Source organism: Dipteris shenzhenensis, chromosome 17, assembly GCF_047967505.1.
Source record: "Dipteris shenzhenensis isolate YYH24624 ecotype China chromosome 17, Dip_SZ_1.0, whole genome shotgun sequence".
NCBI lineage: Eukaryota > Viridiplantae > Streptophyta > Polypodiopsida > Gleicheniales > Dipteridaceae > Dipteris > Dipteris shenzhenensis.
In genome coordinates this window covers 11,839,455-11,860,297 of record NC_141612.1, presented here as the reverse complement: position 1 = coordinate 11,860,297, position 20,843 = coordinate 11,839,455, and the positions used below count along the sequence as shown (strand labels likewise).

The following is a 20,843-nucleotide window of genomic DNA, read 5'->3' as shown; positions in this document are numbered from 1 at the left end:
TACTCCTGCAAGAGGAGCAGTCTAAGCAGAACCACACTGGAGTTTTAGCGTGGTGAGTTGGAGGCCTGGGGGTCGAAGGCAAGTCTTGCATGCCTGGGTCTGTCAAGGTCATGGTATCTTCTCCGCTCTCTAAGTTTCCATTTAATACGGAGGGTCCACATTTGAGGTGGCACCGAATAAATAAGGTGGGAGGAAAGAGTTCTCCATGATATGTCTAGTGGGTGTAAGCGCCTCACACAGCAAAGCCGACTCTCAAAACAAAACGAAAAGTGGCACATTGGTTGATGGTTGTAGATCAATTTTTTGTTGCAGGCATAAGGGCAAAGGGAAACCTCATAGGGGTAATAGAAGCAAGCTTGCTTCCAATGGTACTTTTGGTAAGGATGTCAAGAAGGGAGGTGAGAAAAAGGATGACAGATGGAATTATTGCAAGGCGCTTGAATATTACATCCACAAGTGCAGGAAGCGGATTGAGAAGGAAAAGGAGGAGGATGTAGGTATGGCAGTGTCTGACACTATCGCATCTAGTGAGGAGAAGGAATCTGCTAATTTTACACATTTTCATTCATATGATGATACACATGTTTCTTTTCATGATACATTCCTTTCAATATCAGATGCTGATGATTTGCAAGCACATTACCTCATAGCAGAGAATATTTATCTCCCTGGGAATGCATTTCATGAAGGTACATTCACATGTGCAAAACAACTGCTGATACTAGTGATAGGCGTTGCAGAAGTGTTGCTTACTGTAACTAATAGTGGAACACTTGCACTCTGTGATGTTTTATGGGTACTTGGAATTAAGAAGAAACTCTTGTTAGTTTCAACCATTGCTAGGACTGGTCTCGTCATTAACTTTGTTAATGAGGTTCACCACATTAGGAATGGGGACATCATTTACACTCTCTGATGTTTTATGAGTACTTGGAATTAAGAAGAAGCTCTTGTTAGTTTCAACCATTGACTCCTTTATCTTCGCGACAGGAGGTAGGGACAGCTGGAGAGACCCGTCCTTCCGCCGATGGCACGGGAGCTTGGACTTCTCGTGGGGCTTCCGCAGGGAAGGAGGCAGACTCCTGGAGAGACTGGACAGATTTTATGTCAGTGATTGGGCCATCAGCAGAGGTGGTCAGGTGGGTATAGTGCCAGGGACGACACTCTCCGACCACGCGCCTGTGCTCTTATCACTAGATTCGACAGCTCAGTCCCTTCCTCCCCGTTCGTGCAGGATTCCTGATTCCATCTTCTCTAGGGAGGAGGTGCGCAGTAGTATCGGTAACCTTTGGGACATAGATTGGGGAGAGGGCGTGGATCTGGTAGAGTCAGTGGCGTAGGCTTTGCAGGAGTCCAGCCAGATTTGCCAGCTCGCAACCCTTCAGGTTTGCCAGGAGTGGTGGGGCAGAGAGAGAGCTCTTCGTAGGGACCTCGCCTCCATTCAACGACTTCAGCAGGCAGCTGCGGGTTCAGAGGAGCTTCGGATCCAGGCCCTTCGAGCCAGAGCTCTTCTTGAGGAGACTCTCCAGTGTCGCTCAGAGTTTTCTTATCACGCCTCCCTCTCCTACTGGGCTCGGAAGGGCGACCGGATGAGCAAAGAGTTCTTCAGGATGCATGGCCAGAGGGCAGCAGGTGATCAGCTCCGGAGTCTTAGGACAGCGGAGGGGCACATCGTTACTTAGCCGGAAGAGGTCTTGGGGTTGGCTACCGACTTCTACAGGACTCTTTTCCAGCAGGAGCAGCTTGCCCCCCGTACTAGACGTTCCCGCGAGGAGGTGTGGAGGCACATTCCAGCCCTTGTTCAGCCCAGCATGCAGACGACGTTGATGGCACCGTTCACTACTGACGAGATGCAGGAGGCCTTTATGGCCATCGTTGGGCAGAAATTCGCTGGCGAGGATGGGCTCTCTCGCGCTTTCTTCACCTCTTTCTGGGATCAGATCCATCAGCCCCTCCTAGCAGCCCTCCAGAGGATTTTCAGCAGCGGACATATGCCAGAGAGCCTCTCTTCGGGATTGATTTGCCTCATCCCGAAGGGAGGAGACCGATAGGAGATCTGTCAGTGGCGCCCGATCACTCTCCTCACCACTGTCTACAAAATCCTAGCCAAGATGATCAGTGCCAGAGTTCGGCCTCTACTTCCTGACCTCATTCATGACACTCAGACAGGCTTTGTCTAGGATCGCAGTATCTTGGATAATGTCTTTACCTTCTCAGAGGCGACGGAGTGGGCTCAGCACAGTGGGTCGCACTTAGCCATCCTACTTCTCGACTTTGAGAAGGCCTACGATCGAGTGGACAGGTCCTTCCTGGAGGGTACTTTGGAGAGACTAGGATTCCTAGTAGGATGGATTCAGGGTATCTCAGCGTTATACAGGACAGCTTCCAGCAGGGTCATCATCGGCGGCAGGATGGGAGAGCGATTTCGATTGGAGAGATCAGTGCGTCAGGGTTGGCCCCTCGCTCCTTACCTGTTTCTCTTTTTTGCCGAGGCGATGACATACTACCTTCGGGAGAGGTCGATCGGGATCTGGGGTGTTCGCCTTCCCATCAGGGAGGACACGGAGCTCCTGGACTCGGAGTATGCAGATGACACAGCGCTGTATGTTCAGGATGATGAGATGATGCTGGAGAGGGTGAGGTTGGCCTTAGATGTCTTTTGCTCGGCAGCCGGTGCGAAAATCAACTGGAACAAATCAGTTGGTTTTCTCATAAACCCTGGGGCATGCTCACAGTGGGGGAGGTTTTTGGGTTTCAGATGGATCCCGCAGGGACAGACAGCTAGATATCTCGGCTTTCAGGTCGGCCTGGACATTACGCCAGCTCAGCAGTTTCTCTCGGTGCCAGATTCCATTCGACGGAAGCTGGCTTTCTGGAGCACTGCTAAGCTCTCTCTTGCAGGTCGTGCTCTTGTAGTCAACCAGGTTCTCCTGGCCACGGCCTGGTTTGTGGCCTCCTGTTGGTGCTTCTCAAGATCCAGCGTGGCACAGCTCAGAAGGATGGTCCGGAATTTACTGTGGTCTGGGGGGGATGGTCTCAGAGATACCAGAGCTAGGGTAGCCTGGCAGACAATCATTCTTTCGCAGGCTGAGGGTGGCTTGGGGGTCATTGATTCTGAGCTTCAGAGTTAGGCCCTGCTGGGCAAGTTAGTTATTCGCGGTTTGACCCCGGGGTGGCAAACGTGGAAGATGTTACTTCAGCAGGGGATCAGTTCTTGCGTCCCGCGCCGAGGTGGAGAGTGGCTACCATCTCTCCGGTGGATCTTCACCTCTGTACCGCTTACTCACCCCCGCTCCCCGCTCATTCGTAGCCTTCTCATGGTTTGGAGACGACTCCGTCTCAGTCTCCTCCAGTCCCCTCCTAGCTGTCAGGAGGAGATCGACCGCCAGCCGCTCATCTGGAATGATCAGGTCAGAGATACCTTGGGCCTTCAGCTGGGGGAGAGGTCACATATCCTGTGGGACGGTTGGCTGCGGGGGCCAACCCGGTCCCTTCGAGTTTGGAGGGACACTTACAGACACTTGGAGACCGTTGCTCTAGCAGCCACAGCTGGAGGTGTCCGTGGAGCTCAGGCGAGACGTACAGAGATAGACGGAGCGATTCCTGCCGGTTGGTTGGTTCCACCCGAGATTCAGATCCTCATGCCTGGTGATGACCGTTGGCTTGGACAGTTCACCCCCCGTGGCATTCCACTGGTGGTTGCAGGCCGGATGGACGACACCTCTGTTTCCTTCTTCGCGGTTTTGGGGGACGGCCGACTCAGGAGAGAGGGTGTGCTCATCGACCCCCTTCTCCCGTGGCAGAGGGTTCGGGTCGTAGGCCTCGTGGGGAAGGTTTGGCGGATCGATCCTAGTATAGAGCAGGATCAGCTGCAGTTATGGCGACTCTGGCTTTGGGAGGGGTGGGCCTTGTCAGAGCTTGATTGGGACCCAGGTGAGTGGAGATGGCCAGAGGTTGTGGCAGGCCAGGGGCCGACCCCTTTCTTCGCTTACAGCACGACATTGGGTAGGAGAGTTCTCGGGAGGATGCAGAGCCGCCTGCCCACCCAACGGCCCAGTTGGTATGCTCAGGGTATCTCCAGGCTATTTTTGCAGGCCTTGTGGGAGAGCTGGCGGCCGCGGAAGATTTCCTACTTCCTTTGGCTACTCGCCCACAAGGGTCTTCCAGTGGGGAGCTGGTTGCAGCAGATTGGTCAGGATGGACTTTGTCAGATTTGTCATGAGGACGAGGAGTCAGCAAAACACTGCCTGTGGAGCTGCACTCGCGCCCGGGAAGTGTGGAGGTGGACCTTCGGGATCCTTACTCGTGCAGCACCGGAGCTAGGTTTGATCACCTGGGGCGCGTTCTGTTGGTGCAGCACCACACCTGGCTTTCATCAGTTGTTCGAGGCAAGCCCGCAGGACCCCATGTTCCTTATCACAAAGGGGACTTGGGGGCCGCTCGAGGGCATCCCGCCGCACCTGGCAGAGGCGGACACAGGATCTTAGGAGAGGCAACCAGTCTGGGAGATTATTAGCAGCATCGCTGGATAGCACATTTGGACCTTGCGCTGCACGCAGATCCTCGGTGGCACCTCTCTTTTTACTGCCCAGGTCATGACCGACATCTGGAGTGAGATAATACACACACTCAGAGGCCAGTGGGACCAGATACAGGGAGATTCCCGGGCTGGCTGGGAGAAGCGGAGACGGTTCCTCCGAGATTGGGATATGCAGGACCTCTTCTTTGAGCATACTTCTCAGGGCCTTCAGTGGCGCTATTCACCACCTCTCTGGCTGTTTATTCACACCCGCCTGATCCCTCCGTGAGAGAGAGCTTTCTGTTTCCATTTAGGGCTGCGTGATTTGTGAACGCAGCCCTGTCAGCTGCAAAACTGACCTCATGTATCTTGTTTTTTCGAAGTAATATAATCAGCACTGTTTTTTCGGCAAAAAAAACATCGACATTTTGTCTTGATGGCTGAAAATCTGTTAGGTTGCAAAGTTGGGACTGTTCGTACAAATTTTTTTTTTGGCCGAAAAAACAGTGCTGATTATATTACTTCCAAAACAAGATACATGAGGTCAGCTTTGCAACTGACGGGGCTGCGTTCACAAATCGGACGCAGCCCTAAAAGGAAACAAAAATGTAAAGCTCTCTCTCACGGAGGGATCAGGCGAGTGTGAATGAACAGCCAGAGAGGTGGTGAATAGCGCCACTGAAGGCCCTGCGATGTATGCTCGAAGAAGAGGCCCCGTGTATCCCAATCACGGAGGAAACGTCTCCGCTTCTCCCGGCCAGCCCGGGAGTCTCCCTGTATCTGGTCCCACTGGCCTTTGAGGGTGTGTATAATCTCACTCCAGATGTCGGTCATGACCTGGGCAGTCGAAAGGGAGGTGCCACCGAGGATTTGCGCGCAGCGCGAGGTCCAAATGTGCCATCGTGCGATGCTGCTAATAATCTCCCAGACTGGCTGCCTTTCCTGAGATCCTGTGTCAGCCTTTGCCAGGTGCGGCGGAATGCTCTCGAGCGGCCCCCAAGTCCCTTGTGTGATAAGGAACGTGGGGTCCTGCGGACCTGCCTCGAACAATTGATGAAAGCCAGGTGCGGTGCTGCACCAGCAGAACGCACCCCAAGTGATCAAACCTAACTCCGGTGCTACGCGAGTAAGGATCCCGAAGGTCCACCTCCACACTTCCCGGGCGCGAGTGCAACTCCACAGGCAGTGTTTTGGTGACTCCTCGTCGTCATGACATATTTGACAACGTCCATCCTGACCAACCTGTCGCAACCAGCTCCCCACTGGAAGACCCTTGTGGGCGAGTAGCCAAAGGAAGTAGGAGATCTTCCGCGGCCGCCAGCTCTCCCACAAGGCCTTCCAGAAGGCCTGTAAAAATAGCCTGGAGATATCTTGAGCATACCAACTGGGCCGTTGGGTGGGCGGGCGGCTCTGCATCCTCCCGAGAACTCTCCTGCCCAATGTCGTGCTGTAGGCGAAGAAAGAGGTCGGCCCCTGACCTGTCACAATCTCTGGCCATCTCCACTCTCCTGGGTCCCAATCAAGCTCTGACAAGGCCTGCCCCTCCCAGAGCCAGAGTCGCCATAACTGCAGCTGATCCTGCTCTATACTAGGATCGGTCCGCCAAACCTTCCCCACGAGGCCTACGACCCGAACCCTCTGCCATGGGAGTAGGGGGTCAATGAGCACATCTTCTCTTCTGAGTCGGCCGTCCCCCATAACCGCGAAGTAGGAAACAGAGGTGTCGTCCATCCGACCTGCAACCACCAGTGGGATGCCACGGGGGGTGAACTGTCCCAGCCAACGGTCATCACCAGGCATGAGGATTTGAATCTCGGGTGGAACCAACCAACCGGCTGGAATCGCTCCGTCTATCTCCGTGCGTCTCGCCTGAGCTCCACGGGCACCTCCAGCTGCAGCTGCTAGAGCAGCGGTCTCCAAGTGTCTGTACGTGTCCCTCCAAACTCGAAGGAACCGGGCTGGCCCCCGCATCCAACCGTCCCACCTGATGTGTGATCTCTCCCCCAGTTGAAGGCCCACGACATCTTTGACCTGATCGTTCCAGATGAGCGGCTGGCGATCGATCTCCTCCTGACAGCTAGGAGGGGACTGTATGAGACTGAGGCGGAGCCGCCTCCAAACCATGAGAAGGCTACGAATGAGCGGGGAGCGGGGCTGAGTGAGCGGGGCAGAAGTGGAGATCCACCTGAGGGACGGTAGCCACTCTCCACCTCGGCGCGGGACACAAGAACCGATCCCCTGCTGAAGTAGCATCTTCCACGTTTGCCCCCTCGGGGTCAAACTGCGGATAACCAACTTGCCCAGCAGGGCCTGACTCTGAAGCTTAGGATCGATGACTCCCAAGCCACCCTCAGCCTGCGGAAGAATGACTGTCTGCCAGGCAACCCTGGCTCTGGTATCTTTGAGACCGTCCCCCCCAGACCAGAGGAAATTCTGGACCAACCTCCTAAGCTGTGCCACGCTGGATCTCGAGAAACACCAACAAGAGGCCACATACCATGCCGTGGCTAGGAGAACTTGGTTGACTACAAGAGCACGACCTGCCAGAGAGAGCTTAGCAGTGCTCCAGAAAGCCAGCTTCCGTCGAATGGAATCTAGCATTGGGAGAAACTGCTGAGCTGGCATGATATCCAGGCCGACCTGAAAGCCGAGATATCTAGCTGTCTGTCCCCGTGGGATCCACCTGAAACTTAAAAACCTCCCCCACTGTGAGCACGCCCCGGGAGTAGTGAGAAAACCAACTGATTTGTTCTAGTTGATTTTCGCACCGGTTGCCGAACAGAAGACCTTTAGGGCCAGCCTCACCCTCTCCAGCATCATCTCATCATCCTGAACATACAGTGCTGTGTCATCTGCATACTCCGAATCCAGGAGCTCCGTGTCCTCCTTGATGGGAAGGTGAACACCCCGGATCCCGGTCGTCCTCGCCCGAAGGTAGTATGTCATGGCCTCGGCGAAGAAGAGAAACAGGTAAGGAGCAAGGGGGCAAACCCTGACGCACTGATCTCTCCAAACGAAATCGCTCTCCCATCCTGCCGCCGATAATGACCCTGCTGGAAGCTGTCCTGTATAATGCTGAAATACCCTGAATCCATCTTGCTGGGAACCCTAGTCGCTCCAGAGTACCCTCCAGGAAGGACCAGTCCACTCGATCGTAGGCCTTCTCAAAGTCGAGAAGTAGGATGGCTAAATGTGACCCACTGTGCTGAGCCCACTCCGCCGCCTCTGAGAATGTGAAGACATTATCCAAGATACTGCGATCCTGGACAAAGCCTGACTAAGTGTCATGAATGAGGTCAGGAAGTAGAGGCCGAACTCTGGCGCTGATCATCTTGGCAAGGATTTTGTAGGCAGTGGTGAGGAGAGTGATCGGGCGCCACTGACGGATCTCCTGTCGATCTCCTCCCTTCGGGATGAGGCAAATCAGTCTCGAGGAGAGGCTCTCAGGCATATATCCGCTGCTGAAAATCCTCTGGAGGGCTGCTAGGAGGGGCTGATGGATCTGATCCCAGAAGGAGGTGAAGAAAGCGCGAGAGAGTCCATCCTCGCCAGGGCATTTCTGCCCATCGATGGCCATCAAGGCCTCCAACATCTCGTCAATAGTGAACGGTGCCATCAACGTCGCCTGCATGCTGGGCTGAACTAGGGCTGGAATGTGCCTCCACACCTCCTCGCGGGAACGTTGAGTGCGAGGGGCAAGCTGCTCCTGCTGGAAAAGAGTCCTGTAGAAGTCGGTAGCCAACCCCAAGACCTCACCCGGATCAGTAACGATGTGCCCCTCCGCTGTCCTAAGACTCCGTAGCTGATCACCTGCTGCTCTCTGGCCATGCGTCCTGAAGAACTCCCTGCTCATCCGGTCGCCCTTCCGAGCCCAGTATGAGAGGGAGGCGTGATAGGAAAACTCTGAGCGGCGCTGGAGAGTCTCCTCAAGAAGGGCTCTGGCTCGAAGGGCCTGGATCCGAAGCTCCTCCGAGCCCGGGGCTGCCTGCTGGAGTCGCTGAATGGAAGCGAGGTCCCTACGAAGAGCTCTCTCTCTGCCCCACCACTCCTGTCGAACCTGAAGCGCTGCGAGCTGGCAAATCTGGCTGGACTCCTGCAAAGCCAGCGCCACCGAATCAACCAGATCCACGCACTCGCCCCAATCTCTGTCCCAAAGGCTACCGATACTACTGCGCACCTCCTCCCTCGAGAAGATGGAGTCGGGAATCCGGCACGAACGGGGAGGAAGGGACTGAGCTGCCGAGTCTAATGATAAGAGGACAGGCGCGTGGTCGGAAAGTGTCGTCCTTGGCACTATACCCGCCTAACCACCTCTGCTGATGGCCCAATCACGGACATAAAATCTATCCAGTCGCACCAGGAGTTTGCCTCCTTCCTTGCGGAAGCCCCATGAGAAGTCCAAGCTCCCGTGCCAACGGCGGAAGGACGGGTCTCTCCAGCTGTCCCTACCTCCTGTCGCGAAGATAAAGGAGTCCCAAGCGGACTGCTTTGCCTGAGCCATACCTGTAAACTCTGGTTCTCTACCCTGCTGGTCCTCCAAGGTCTCCAGATTGTTGAAGTCACCTCCAACAATCCAGGAATCCATGTCCGGGAGAATCCCTGTGAGTGTCCTCCAGAAAGTGGCTCTGCATCGGAGGTCTGTGGGAGCATAGATGTTGAGGATTCCTATTTTGGAACCCTCCAACTCTAGGCCTACCCAAAGTGCACGGCCTGGGATCAACGTACCATGACCAAAAACTCCCTGGGCTAACAGCTCGCACACGGAAGTACAGACACCGCCACTCCTCCCCTATGCACCGATCGAGGGCTCCCAATAAGTGTGAGAGCGTCCAGGGAGAATCTTCCCGCAGCTACGGGAATGAGCCATTGAAAGCTTATGCTCCTGGGGCAGAAGTATATCCAAGCGACCAATCACTGCTGGCTGAAGTTCCTGTCTCAAGATGAGCTTCCTAGGACCACGGGTGCCAGAAGAATGAAACCCGTTCACATTCCAGGAGACAAGGTGTAAGCTCATGGTGAGGACTGATAGGCTGCGAACAACTGTCTACTCGCGGTTGATGTCGATGAAGAAGCTGACATTTCGGAATGGAGGCGCTGACGCTTTTGAGAGGGTTTGGAGGGGGAGGCGGGGTCGTCGTGCCCGTTCTTCAAAACTTTTAGCAAATGCGTAAGGCCTTTAGTGCCATGGACAAACGCTTTCTCGAGCCAACTCGAGATCTCTGAGGTAGTCATCCCGTAGAAGGCTTGGAGTTTCTGAGGAGTCCAGGCTCTGACATCTTGGGGAAGGGGCCACGACAGAGGGGGCTTGAGGATCACAATCAATCTGAAGCGTTTGGCGGCGCAACGCCACCGCAGGCGCACGTCACCCTCGGACCACTGAGTCTCGAGAAGCTGTCCACTCGACGGGCCTATCCAGGAGCAAACCTGAGCGTGCGTCTGCTCTCTGAGAGCCTCCCAGACCGAGTCGTCTGTCCAAGTCTCGGTGCCGTCGTTGAGGAATGTGAAAGCAAAGCTAGGGCCATCCCTCGGGGCCAAGGCTGCGATCTTCCCATCCGCCCCTTTACGGAGCAGGAACATACTGATGTCGAGACAAGCAGGGAAGGTCCCAAGGTCGGCCACATCCAAGTAGTCCCAGGGGCCAGATCTGTAGAAGTCGCGAGGAAGCTCTCTCTCCTGAAGCTGAGGCCCACCAGAGTCTGCAACTGAGGGGGTCGGGCTAGCAGACAGGGAAGACTGCTCCAGGGGTGGTGTAGATTTGGGGTGTCCTACCTGTGGAGGGGAAGGGGGAGGTGGCTGGGGGGTAGGCAACTCAGACTCCACGGAGGCGACTAGCGGGGGGGGTGGAGGAGGGGGAGTGGGGGTTGCCCGCGGCTGAGGAACCATCGGTATAGCTGACACTGCAGGAGAGTTGAGAGAGGCGGGGGGAGGGGGATGGGGCTGAACCTGGGGCTGAGAAGGAAGAGAAGGGGGCTGAAGAGGAAGAGGCGGGGGCTGATGCTGCGGGTCGGGAAGAGGGGGGTGCGACTGGGGAAGGGGCTGGGACTGAGTGGAAGGGGGCTGGGGAGCGGAAGAGAGGGGGACCTGAGGCTGCGGAGGGCGGGCTACCGTCGAAGAAGAAGCTCTCCCAGGACCCTGGGGCGGCTGCCTGTCAGGTCTCTGAGGCGCTGTTGCAGGTTGGGTAACCTTTGCCTCCTTGCCTTTTTCGGAAATCTTCTTATTCTTTCCTCTTTTCCTTCTGACCTCAGTCCAGCCGCCAGCCATCTCTGGACCGGGACTCCGGCTGCCTCTGCTCCTCTTGACGTGGTTGCCCAGAGGGGGGGGAGGGGGCGGAGGGGGAGGGGGCGGGGGGGGCCGAGAGGAATTGGAGAATTGTGGACAAATAGCAGCCAGGTGCCCAAAGCCGTGACACCTCGGGCACTGGCCTTGGCTGTCCTGTGACTACCATGCTCTGGGTAATGCTGCCAGCGTCTGTCACGATCTCAATCACTGTAGGGAGAGTCGCAGGGTCTGCCACAGCCACACGGACTCGGGGGGCTCCTGCCGTAGTAACCGCGTCGGCGAAAGTGTCATGCATAACCCAGCCAAAGTGGGAGCCCAGGTCCCTGACAATCGGCCGCAGCTCAGCAGGAAGGCCTGGAAAAACTAGTGTCATTGGGTGGCGAGGTATGCAGAAACAAGCATCAAAATCCGCTGCACTGAATCCACGGTACCAAGGGACTATCATAATGATCTTTCCATCCACAGATGTGGGGGAACCAGCAATCAGGTTGCTCGCAGCTTTCGCAGTGGAGAGTTTAAGCCAGAAGATGCCCCTTCCCATAAGGGCCATCTCCTCAATGTGGATGTCCTCTAGCATGAGAGTGGACTGGAGCTAGTCCCTGATGGCTGATATGGAGGGGGAGTGTCCAATGACTTTGCCATAGACGGAAGTAAGGGCAAAGTCATTGGCAACCTCTTGTACCCGAGACGATTGTTGCTCTGTCAAGAAAACGCGGTAGGCATCTGGAGAGGGAGGGTCCGACTAGGCCTCCGGTTCCGGGCAGGGAGCCGCCATACCGCCAAGACAAACTGCGAGACCTCCGATGAAGAGGAGGCTGCCACCCAAAAAAGGGGGGGGATAGACGAGGGGGTGGAGCCTGGGTGTGATGAAGAAGGGTGAGGCGATACGGGACGAAACGAGTCGGGTGGGGGAAGCGGAGGCGAAGGCGAGGGCGGAGGCGGAAGGCGGAAAGGGTGGAGGGCGGAGGGCGGAGGCGGGGGTCGAAGGTGAGGGGGAGGGATGGCGGTGGAAGCGAGGGCGGGAGGCGGAGGGGGAGGGGGTGGAGAGCGAGGGTGGGGGCGGAGGTTGGAGGGCGGAGGGGGGGTGAAGAGGCAAGGGCGGGGGACGGATGGGGGAGGAAAGCGAGGGGGCGGGGCGGAAGGGCGGAGGGGCGAGGGGCGGGTGGGTGGAGAGCGAGGCGAGGGGGCGAGGGAGGGCGTAGCGAGGGACTGTTCGTACAATTGGGGGGGAGAGTATGTGTCAAAGGAGTTTCATGCTTGGATTGCAGATAGAGGCATTTTCATCAGTGCATTGTGCCATACACACCTCAGCAGAACGGTGGGGCTCAGAGTAAAAATAGATCTCTCATGGAGATGGCAAGATGCACGTTGAAGGGTTAAGGTTTTTCCAACAAGTTTTGGTTGGAGGCCATCATGTCGTGCTGAATAGATGTCCACAAAAGCCTTATAGACAATTCCATTTGAAGCTTGGGATGGCATGAAGCTCTCAGTGGCACAATTCCCAATGTTCAGATGCTTGGCATATGCACTTGTGCTAGAGCAACATAGAACCAAGCTTGATGATAAAGCTTTAAAATGCATTTTAGTGGGTTATAGTTCCAGAAGCAAAGGATACAAACTCTACCATCTGGCCACCAGGCATATTACAATGAGTAGAGATGTAGATTTGTGGGGAAATTCCTTGATGCCCTTGTACAATAAGGTGTATAGATTTCAGAGACACATCAAGCTGAAATGCAGCCCATAACAACAGGTCAGATGCTGTGTGGATAAAATTGTAAATATGTTTTCCACTTGTTGCATGCTGATGAGTAGGTGCATAGCTATGCACATAGCTAGTGGGTGGTGGCTTTGAGTTATGGACACTCTCATAAAAACTCTATACTGATGTAGATATCTTCTTGAGATTGTAGATGCTTTACAGGGACTCTCAGGATATGATGATAGAGCAGTGTAGGTGCATCATGCACTCCAGAGCATTTGATATCCATTGTGAGGTGTTTTTGTTGTGGGATGACATGCTTTTCATTGTTGCCTGTATTATGTTTGTCTTGCCATGAGTGGTTTCCAATTTGCAAGTCATGTGGGCATTCATATCATGGGTTGTGGGCTTCATGAATGTGCGGTCATATGTGGCAATCAAGCACTAAAGGCTTTGCTTGAAGGTTGTGTATAAGGGTGTGCTTAAAGTCTAAGGTTGGGGATTAATTGATTGGACCTAAGGTTTAAGAAAACCTTTGAGAGTAGTAAAAAAGCATGGGATGACGTGGCAATTTGTGAGAGAAGGCAAGCCATGCATGCAAGCTTGGCTACGTGATGAGGGAAGGAGCTTATGGACTGCAAGGAAGGACGTACATGGAGAAGGCGGCTAGAAGATGGTCCTGGAAGGAGTTCGTGGGCACACGGAGCATGGACACATGAGTTGAGGAGGATCTTAGACGACGGGACGGGAGCTTGGTTGGGGGGAGGATCTTAGACGACGGGACGGGAGCTTGGTTGGAGAGGAGCAACCAGGAGCTGCTGGAGGTCGATGATTGTGCAGGGAGAAGGATACTGTGGTTGGACTCGGAGGAGCATCAGTGTTGCGCGGCTGGGGAAGATCTCAGATAAGGGGAGGGGAGTTTAGATCCTGCTGAAGAGGTCGATGGTTGCTTGTGAGAAGCGCTTGGGACTTGGGTTGTGGTCTCTATTGTGGAGATTGGAAATACTTGGATGTCGGGTGTGCTCTGTGAGCAGGAGAAGTCGTGGTACTGACTTTGATCACATGGAGGAGATGGCGATGGAGATAACAACAGTGATGGCGAGCTGTGATCCGGTTGGAAGGACGGGTTGATTGCATGAGCTGGGAGGCGGGTGCTTAGTGATGACAAGTGAAGCCATAGTGTTGGCTAGCTTCATGCGAAGGATGGGGAGAGGTACATAGGGTGACAGAGATGATGGGCGACGCTACTGTGTGGGCTTGGGGCTTGTAGGCGACGGGGAGAGAAGTGGTGTATGAGCTTGCAGTAGTTGTGGTGGTGGGCTTCCCTTTACTGGCACTGCTCTTTGGTGGGCTGTCGTTTTGGAGGGAGCTTCATGAAGGAGTATGGCTGGACGACTGTGCAGGGGGGGGAAGCTTTTGGACTTAGCTGTGGCATCTCTAATGGCTGCGGGTCTCTACTATGCGGGTCCAAAGTTCTTGAGACGAAGAAAATGTGTGCTCCGTGAGCATGGGAGAAGCCACGAGGCTATGACCACCGTGTCAAGGATAGACAAGTGCCATCAATCCAAGTGAGTCGTGAATAGTCTGATGTGCTTGAGAACTCATGCACCACTGCAAGGAGTACTGTTCGTAGAAGATCTCCAAGGTTCGAGATTATCAAAGGTTGCAAGCAATTTGTATATGTGACGTGTGAAGGCCTTAAGTGGTTGTGCATGGTGAATAGTTGTAGTTGTGGAGTATGCTCACAGAGATGGTTTCTAAAAGGTGTGATAGTAGCACTTGAAGATCAAAGAGTTGGCGTGAAGACCTTGAGAACATGTACGAAGGGCTTGCACGTCCTATGATTTGGTGATCATGCTGCTGGAAGTGTGGTACACTTGATGTTGACGGGACAGCCCCTTTTGGATTCATGATCACGATGACGGTTAAAAGAAGCTTTCCTGTGGGATGTGGGTTCATAGCATGCATGGCTGAGTATACCTTGAGCTGTCAGAAAGTGTTCATGGCAGTTATGCAGTTCCGTGGTTGTCATTTTCTTGGAATTTATGTTTCATGGGTCTTCTATGTGTTTTCTGAGCTTGGTCTCAGTTAGTAGGAGAGCTTGTCTTGAGCTGTGTAGTCCATTGGGTTCGTTTTGAAGTTGTTTGGCTTCCGGAGGAAATGTGGCCAGAGTATGAGCTGAATGTAGAGGTGTGTAGAGACAAGGATTTTGAATGAATGCCTTTTACCTTGTGATATGGTGTCGTTCACTTGCTTTAAATGTGGATGAGGGTGGCTGTGAAGGCGGACTAGGCTCTATTGCTTTTGTTCATCCACCGCTTGTTTTGTCACGGAATCAGTCTGCTAATATGCCTGCAGATCACAATTGTGGAGGATGCAGTGAATGAGGAAATTGGATGACCGCTATGCAAAGTAAATGTATTATGTAATTCCATTATGCGTAAATATGGGAAGGCATTGAGTGGATTTACAAGCTAAAACGGAAAGATGATGGATTAGTAGACAGTTTCAAGGCAAGGCTTGTTGCATAGGGTTATTGCATTGTAGTGTGGTGCTTCTCCACTCCAGCTAGATGCAGCCTTTCAGACCATCACATATCTACACCGGGTTAGATCATATGGGGACTGCACATCAGGGAGACAGAGGTTGCCATGGTTGGCTCTCGATTCCTCCATGAGGTTGGCAGTAGAGGGAGACGAGTGATGCTGGTATGCACGGACTCACAGATGGTTTGTGAGACTAGGGTTTCACATCGATAGGATAACTCCTTTTCAGTACAGTTTAGATGCCCCCCCAGTACTCGCACCCACCATCCCGATCGGGCTACACACACCAACTAGGTCATTTGAGAGGATCTCTTGCAGCTACACACCTTTAGGACCTGGTTGGAGCTGAGGGACCTTCTAGTGAAGCTGAGTTTCTACAGAGATTATTGTCTTTGTATTTCGGAGGAGGGATTCATCACACCACCGAGGTACACTGAGCTTCATATGCCTCACTCACTACGGATCTCCATCGGATAGTTTCGGGTATCATCACACCGCCTCTGCATAGAGAGCGGCACAGCAGAGGGGATCCCTAGGGAGCATCGCATATGCATATTGTGCGACTGTCAGGAGGTTGAGTTGGAGGAGCATTTTATTTTCAGGTGCCCAGTGTACTACAAGATCTGAGGTCGCTACCACTGTCTCTTCAGAGACAGCTCCGGGTTTCTTTCCAGATTCCTCGCCTACCCAGATCAGAGATGCCTCGCGGCCTTCATTCACGAGGGGGTCCGACAGAGAGTACTTACTCAGGTGACGGGGCTTGGCCACATCATCAAACACCTCTTAGAGCAGGATCATAGGGTTCTTTCCATTGAGTGACATTGATCGTCCAGTCTCTAGCCGCAGACGTGACAGAGACCCCGACCCGACGACCGCAGCACGACACACGAGACATCGAGGGGACGCATAGATCACTCTGGGGGACCTCCCGTCATTGTTTAGATGAGGGATATGTCCCATGGGAGTCACGGTTGCTCTGGTCTTGCGTCGAGCCTCGTCTAGGAGATTGAGACGCACGGCACCCCTTGACGGACACTAGCGTCCCATCACCGGCTATGCACCAGCTAGGGCGACATGACATATGGAGGATTCCGCTCCGCTCTAGTTTTTTTTCTTTTCATTGTCACACTTAGATGTATTTGATTATGTATGATCAGACTAAGGATTCAGCACGGGTGATGATGCTCGTTTTAGTAGCTCCAGCCTTACTGTGATTTGTATCAGGTTTTCTTTCAGTCTCATAGACCCATCGGGCTTCCGAAGACTCTAATAAAATTTCTTTCTTTTCTTTCTTTCTCCGATAGGATGTAGATCTGCACCTAGGTGTGCTCTGGTTGTCTGGGACTTCTCCTCGTCCAAGATACGACTTCACGGGCCTCTTCCGCTGCTCTGGATGCAGCCTTTTCTGAGGCTTTCTGGAGTTTGAAGATTCCCAATACTTGGGTCTATATACAAGGGCTGAAAGCCCCCACAAACAGGCGGACCCTACTGCGGCCTGACCGACCAGTCTGTCAGCCAATGACAGATTGGGCTGATCCATTCTGTCCTCTTCTGCTCGGAGGACCTGGATCCTAGCCTATTTAAGGCCCTGTTATACTATGTAGGGGCTTTTTTACTGGGTTTCCCCCCAACCCTCCTGGAGTCTCCACGTCCTGCATCAGCCGCTGTACTGCCGACGAGCACAGTCCCAGACTGCTCCAGCCACCGTATTTTCTGCACATGCTGCTGTACCAACTGCAATACCTTCCATACCTGCTGCTTCCATACTTGCCCTTCTGCTGGCCCCATTGGTTTGTGCATTGCTCCAGCTTATGTCCAGCCAGCCTTTGATGCTGGCCAGGATGGCCCTTCAGGCTTTCCTGAATACAGTACAAGAAGGAGGTATGTGTCCTGCCCATGTGGCAGCCAGTCCACTGCCCACATGGCACCACTAGACAAAACCTCTCTGTCCCATCTCACATTATATGTCATCCTCCCCCCTGTCCTCCTATGGGGGTTCACAAGTGGGGAGGTGACCCTAATATTCTAACAGCATGGTGTTTCATGCTGCTACATCTATTGACATAAGCCTCGTTAATTTTCTGTCATGTTGCATAGAGGATCACAAAATCGAAGTCTGTCAACAGGACCTTAGCTTCTATAAGTTCTGAATGCAGCCTCTCTGCATTCCATGATGTCATTTAGGTAGGTGTCAAAATTTTGGGTTTGATTATAAGTACTTCTAGGTCTATCTGAACAAGGAGGAGGTTAAGAAGCTGAAAAGGTTCTATTAGGCCCAAAAGAGTACATCCAACTGTCGTGGTTGCCAGCATTGCGTTCTCTTATCTCCCTTCCTCTCTTGACAACTTTCAAGGGCCAAAAGTGGTGGAGGCCTTGCATTATATTAATGCATGGCTTCTTTTGTGTACCTAGAAGCTAAACAAATCGTATGGTGCTCATTGTAGCCTTTTAAAAAATACGTGTTATTGTGATAAAAGGACTTCTGAACTGCTGTTGAAGATCCTTACTTGTTCAAGGTACTAACTTTATGAGTGACTATCATGAGATTGAAACTGCACTATGTGTTGTGTTCTGAGAGGATGGGTTTGGGCATGTTCCTGGATTCATCTCGATATATCCTTACTATTTTGTTTCCTTCACCGCTTGAATGAAAGCTGACCGCTTAACTTTTTGTCATGTCTTGCACAGCAAAACACATCCACCTTAACTGGAAGCTTCACAAAATTGGGTATGCGGAAAACTTCAAACAGCGCATCTTGTCCAGTCTCTGATGATTTACAGGCAGAGATAAGATTGCCGTCAAATTCTTTGACTGGAAGTCTACCTCCTCTTGGACGAAAAGGAGGGCAAGTGTTTCTTGTGCCTCTAGCACATTCCCTTCTAATTCTCGACACTCCTGTTATATTTATAATCAAAATTTACAGATCATGCATCTATATTTTCTTTCAGAGATTAATGTGAGCAAGAATTTTGTGAAAATTTTAAACTTCTGCTACTGCCAAATTTACACGAGCTGGCTGCTGTGTATATTGGCAGGCTCACATCCATTGGTCAAACAAGCAGTACTTCAGTGAGAAATTTTCAAGGTGGAATGGCAGCTGACTATAGCACACCAGATGCAGACCCCCCTGGTTAGGTTATTCAATGATTTGACTTTTTACACTAATGTCGACACTTAATGAATGCAGCAACCTTGTACAGTTCAAGCTTGGCTTTCTACTAGTCTTATAATTCTGTGCTGCTATGTTTTTGGCTGCATGGGATTCTGATCATTTGTTAAAAATTAAGTCACTCCTGCGTAGTCCACACCTGGCAATTGTGCGGAAATTAGGTTGGTTGTGATGAGAGTCTCCTATTTCCCAGCTTCAAACGAGAACAAAAATGCAACCAAGATAAACGTAGTTGAGGCAAATGGAGCTTCAAATAATGATGGAAGACTTAATGGTTACAAATTGGAAGACCTTGCCAAGGGACATCAAGATGCCGATTCCCTTGAGGGCTTACTCATCTCTGAAAATAGGCAAGAAGGAAATCAACTTGAAAGTAAAAGTCAATATCTAAACAGTTTCTGGAGGTAAAAACCAGATTTCAGAAACTCAGCCCTTGATAAACTACAATCAACTGGGATTCTGAATGTAGTGCTTGGATGTCCTTTTGATATATACTAGGGAATGTTAGATGTGGACATGTAAATCTTGTTTGGTGAACGACTGAAATCTGAGACAGAGTAATGCTTTCACTAAACGAGTAGGAAACTGTCCTCAGTCTGTCTCTAGATTGTGGTAGGCTTCAAGTTTTATGTTTTCGTTTGCATGTATTTGAACAACATTTACATGCTTCTTCTATATGTGTCATGCAGGCAGAACACATCAGTAGCACTGTATGATGGTGCCTCATTGGAGTGAGTTTTCTGGTTTTATTTCAGTACTCTAATTTTTGCTTTTTTTTGGATCAAGTAATTGTCGATCAGAATACATTGTTTTAGTCGATGAATGTTGTACGGGGGGTGTAGTAACTTAAGTGTTCATCTTCAAATTTTTTTCCCTGCCCTTTTAAGGGTCGAGGAAATGATACTCTTTCTAAAAGGCAATCTTTAATAGCACTGTCTTGACGAGTGCAGGGGTTTGGACGAAGTTGTGGAAGAAGAAGATGCTTGCTTTGAGAAAGAGAGTTGTTCATCAGCATAATAATCTGTCAGTTGTGGGAAGTGGTGTATTTATCAACGACACAAATTTCTTGGACCTTGGTACATGCATGTAGTTGCAGCGGCAGAAAAAAGTCAACAAGTTTACTTAATGATTTCTGCTTAGTCAATGTGCCTCAAAGATATAGTTGATTGACTGCTTTTTGATGTAGGGATATAGTGGGGACTCACTGAGTCACATTCCATACAGGCATGGGGTTGACACAAGTAATCAGTTGTAAAGCTTTTGGTTTGCTCAATCCATTGTAATCATGAACTTTCTGCCTTTATTGTCATCGTTATTATTTCTCTTTGGGTACAACTCTTTAATTAGCAGGCTGTCACATGGGAAAACGTTGGTTTTTGAGGTTATGCCACCTGGTCAGGCAATGAGCATTCAGTGCACATGGTTCATGGTGGCTTTCTATTGAGTTTTGAAGTCGACTTGTGGTACCTATTTCTAGATGTGATTACATATGCTTGGAATGCTTGAATGACGTCATTTACACAAACCATCGCATATGAGAATTTTTCCTTGCGCGCTCTTAACAGTTTTATACTGGCTATTCAAATAGGACTTTTAAAAGGGGAATCCTTTTTTTTTCTTGCACAAAGGTAGATGCCATATCACAACAATCATGAAGGCTGTATGTGTTCAAATTGGACAAAGTTTGTGGTGTTCTCGTAAGTGATCATGATTGACAGCTTTGCTTGTTAGTGGAGCTTTAATGAAGATGAATGAATAAATGTGGAAATACTTGTGTAGTCATATAGTTAATTGGTCATGGTCTTTAAAACATTATGATAAGGCCAAAAAAATGGATTGGTTGTTTGGAGGGAAGAGTAATTACAACTATATGAAGATAAGGGGAGGTCTTTTCTATTGTGTAAAGAAATAAATAGGTAACAAAATAGAGTACCAAGTGCCAAATTACAAAGTAGCTTTGAACCAAAAGAGTGACTGTAAGTGTCTCTACCTTCCAGTGTTAGCAATCATGTTAAACAAGCTCTTTCAACACATCAACAATTGCATGTGGCTTGAGGGGCGACGTGTTCATGGTTATGATCATATGAAGGTGAGACATGCTCTTCATAAAATTGCTCTTGCATAGATAACCTTGGGATGATTGATCACATGCCTCACAGTTGAGGTGATCGCATTTTGTCCAAATGGTTTTTCCTTTCTTCTTGGCTAGGAGATAGGGTAACTATTAGCATGATTACCATTTTCATTTTGATATTTGGTGTAGAAGGGTATTTTGCAAATGGCAGCATGTTTATTTTTTGTGAATATGGGGATGAGGCCACTTTTAGCACGAATGAACTCTTAAGTGGGGAAAGGGAACTCAACAAAAGCCCATGAATTCACTTTTATCTTGATGTTAGCAAAAGTACAATAATTGGTTGTATGTTGTTTCATATAAGCTAGTTTTGCATATATTGACTGTGTAGAATTGTTTAGGTACTCTTGGCACCTTCGCTTATTTTTGATAACCTCTTGTAAGCCACTTTGTGATAATGTGTATGATGTAAATAATCCATGAATGCATAGGTCTTAGGGGTTAACTTTTGCCATAGTATTTCTCTATGTTCTACAAGGGAAAAAGAGTGTGC

At 51.1% G+C, this 20,843-nt stretch overlaps 1 protein-coding gene across 1 annotated transcript in view; it reads left to right on the top strand.

Moving 5' to 3' along the window:
* The window catches only part of LOC147891690 (protein TONNEAU 1b-like), a 44,424-nt gene extending 24,683 nt beyond the window's left edge, over window positions 1–19,741 (top strand). Inside the window, exons 5-8 of the mRNA XM_087388227.1 lie at window positions 17,735–17,892; window positions 18,083–18,177; window positions 18,906–18,947; window positions 19,167–19,741. Of these exons, the coding sequence (XP_087244353.1) occupies window positions 17,735–17,892; window positions 18,083–18,177; window positions 18,906–18,922 (270 nt within the window). The 3' untranslated portion in view covers window positions 18,923–18,947; window positions 19,167–19,741. The remainder of the gene's footprint in view (window positions 1–17,734; window positions 17,893–18,082; window positions 18,178–18,905; window positions 18,948–19,166) is intronic.
* The last annotated feature ends 1,102 nt before the right edge of the window (window positions 19,742–20,843 follow it).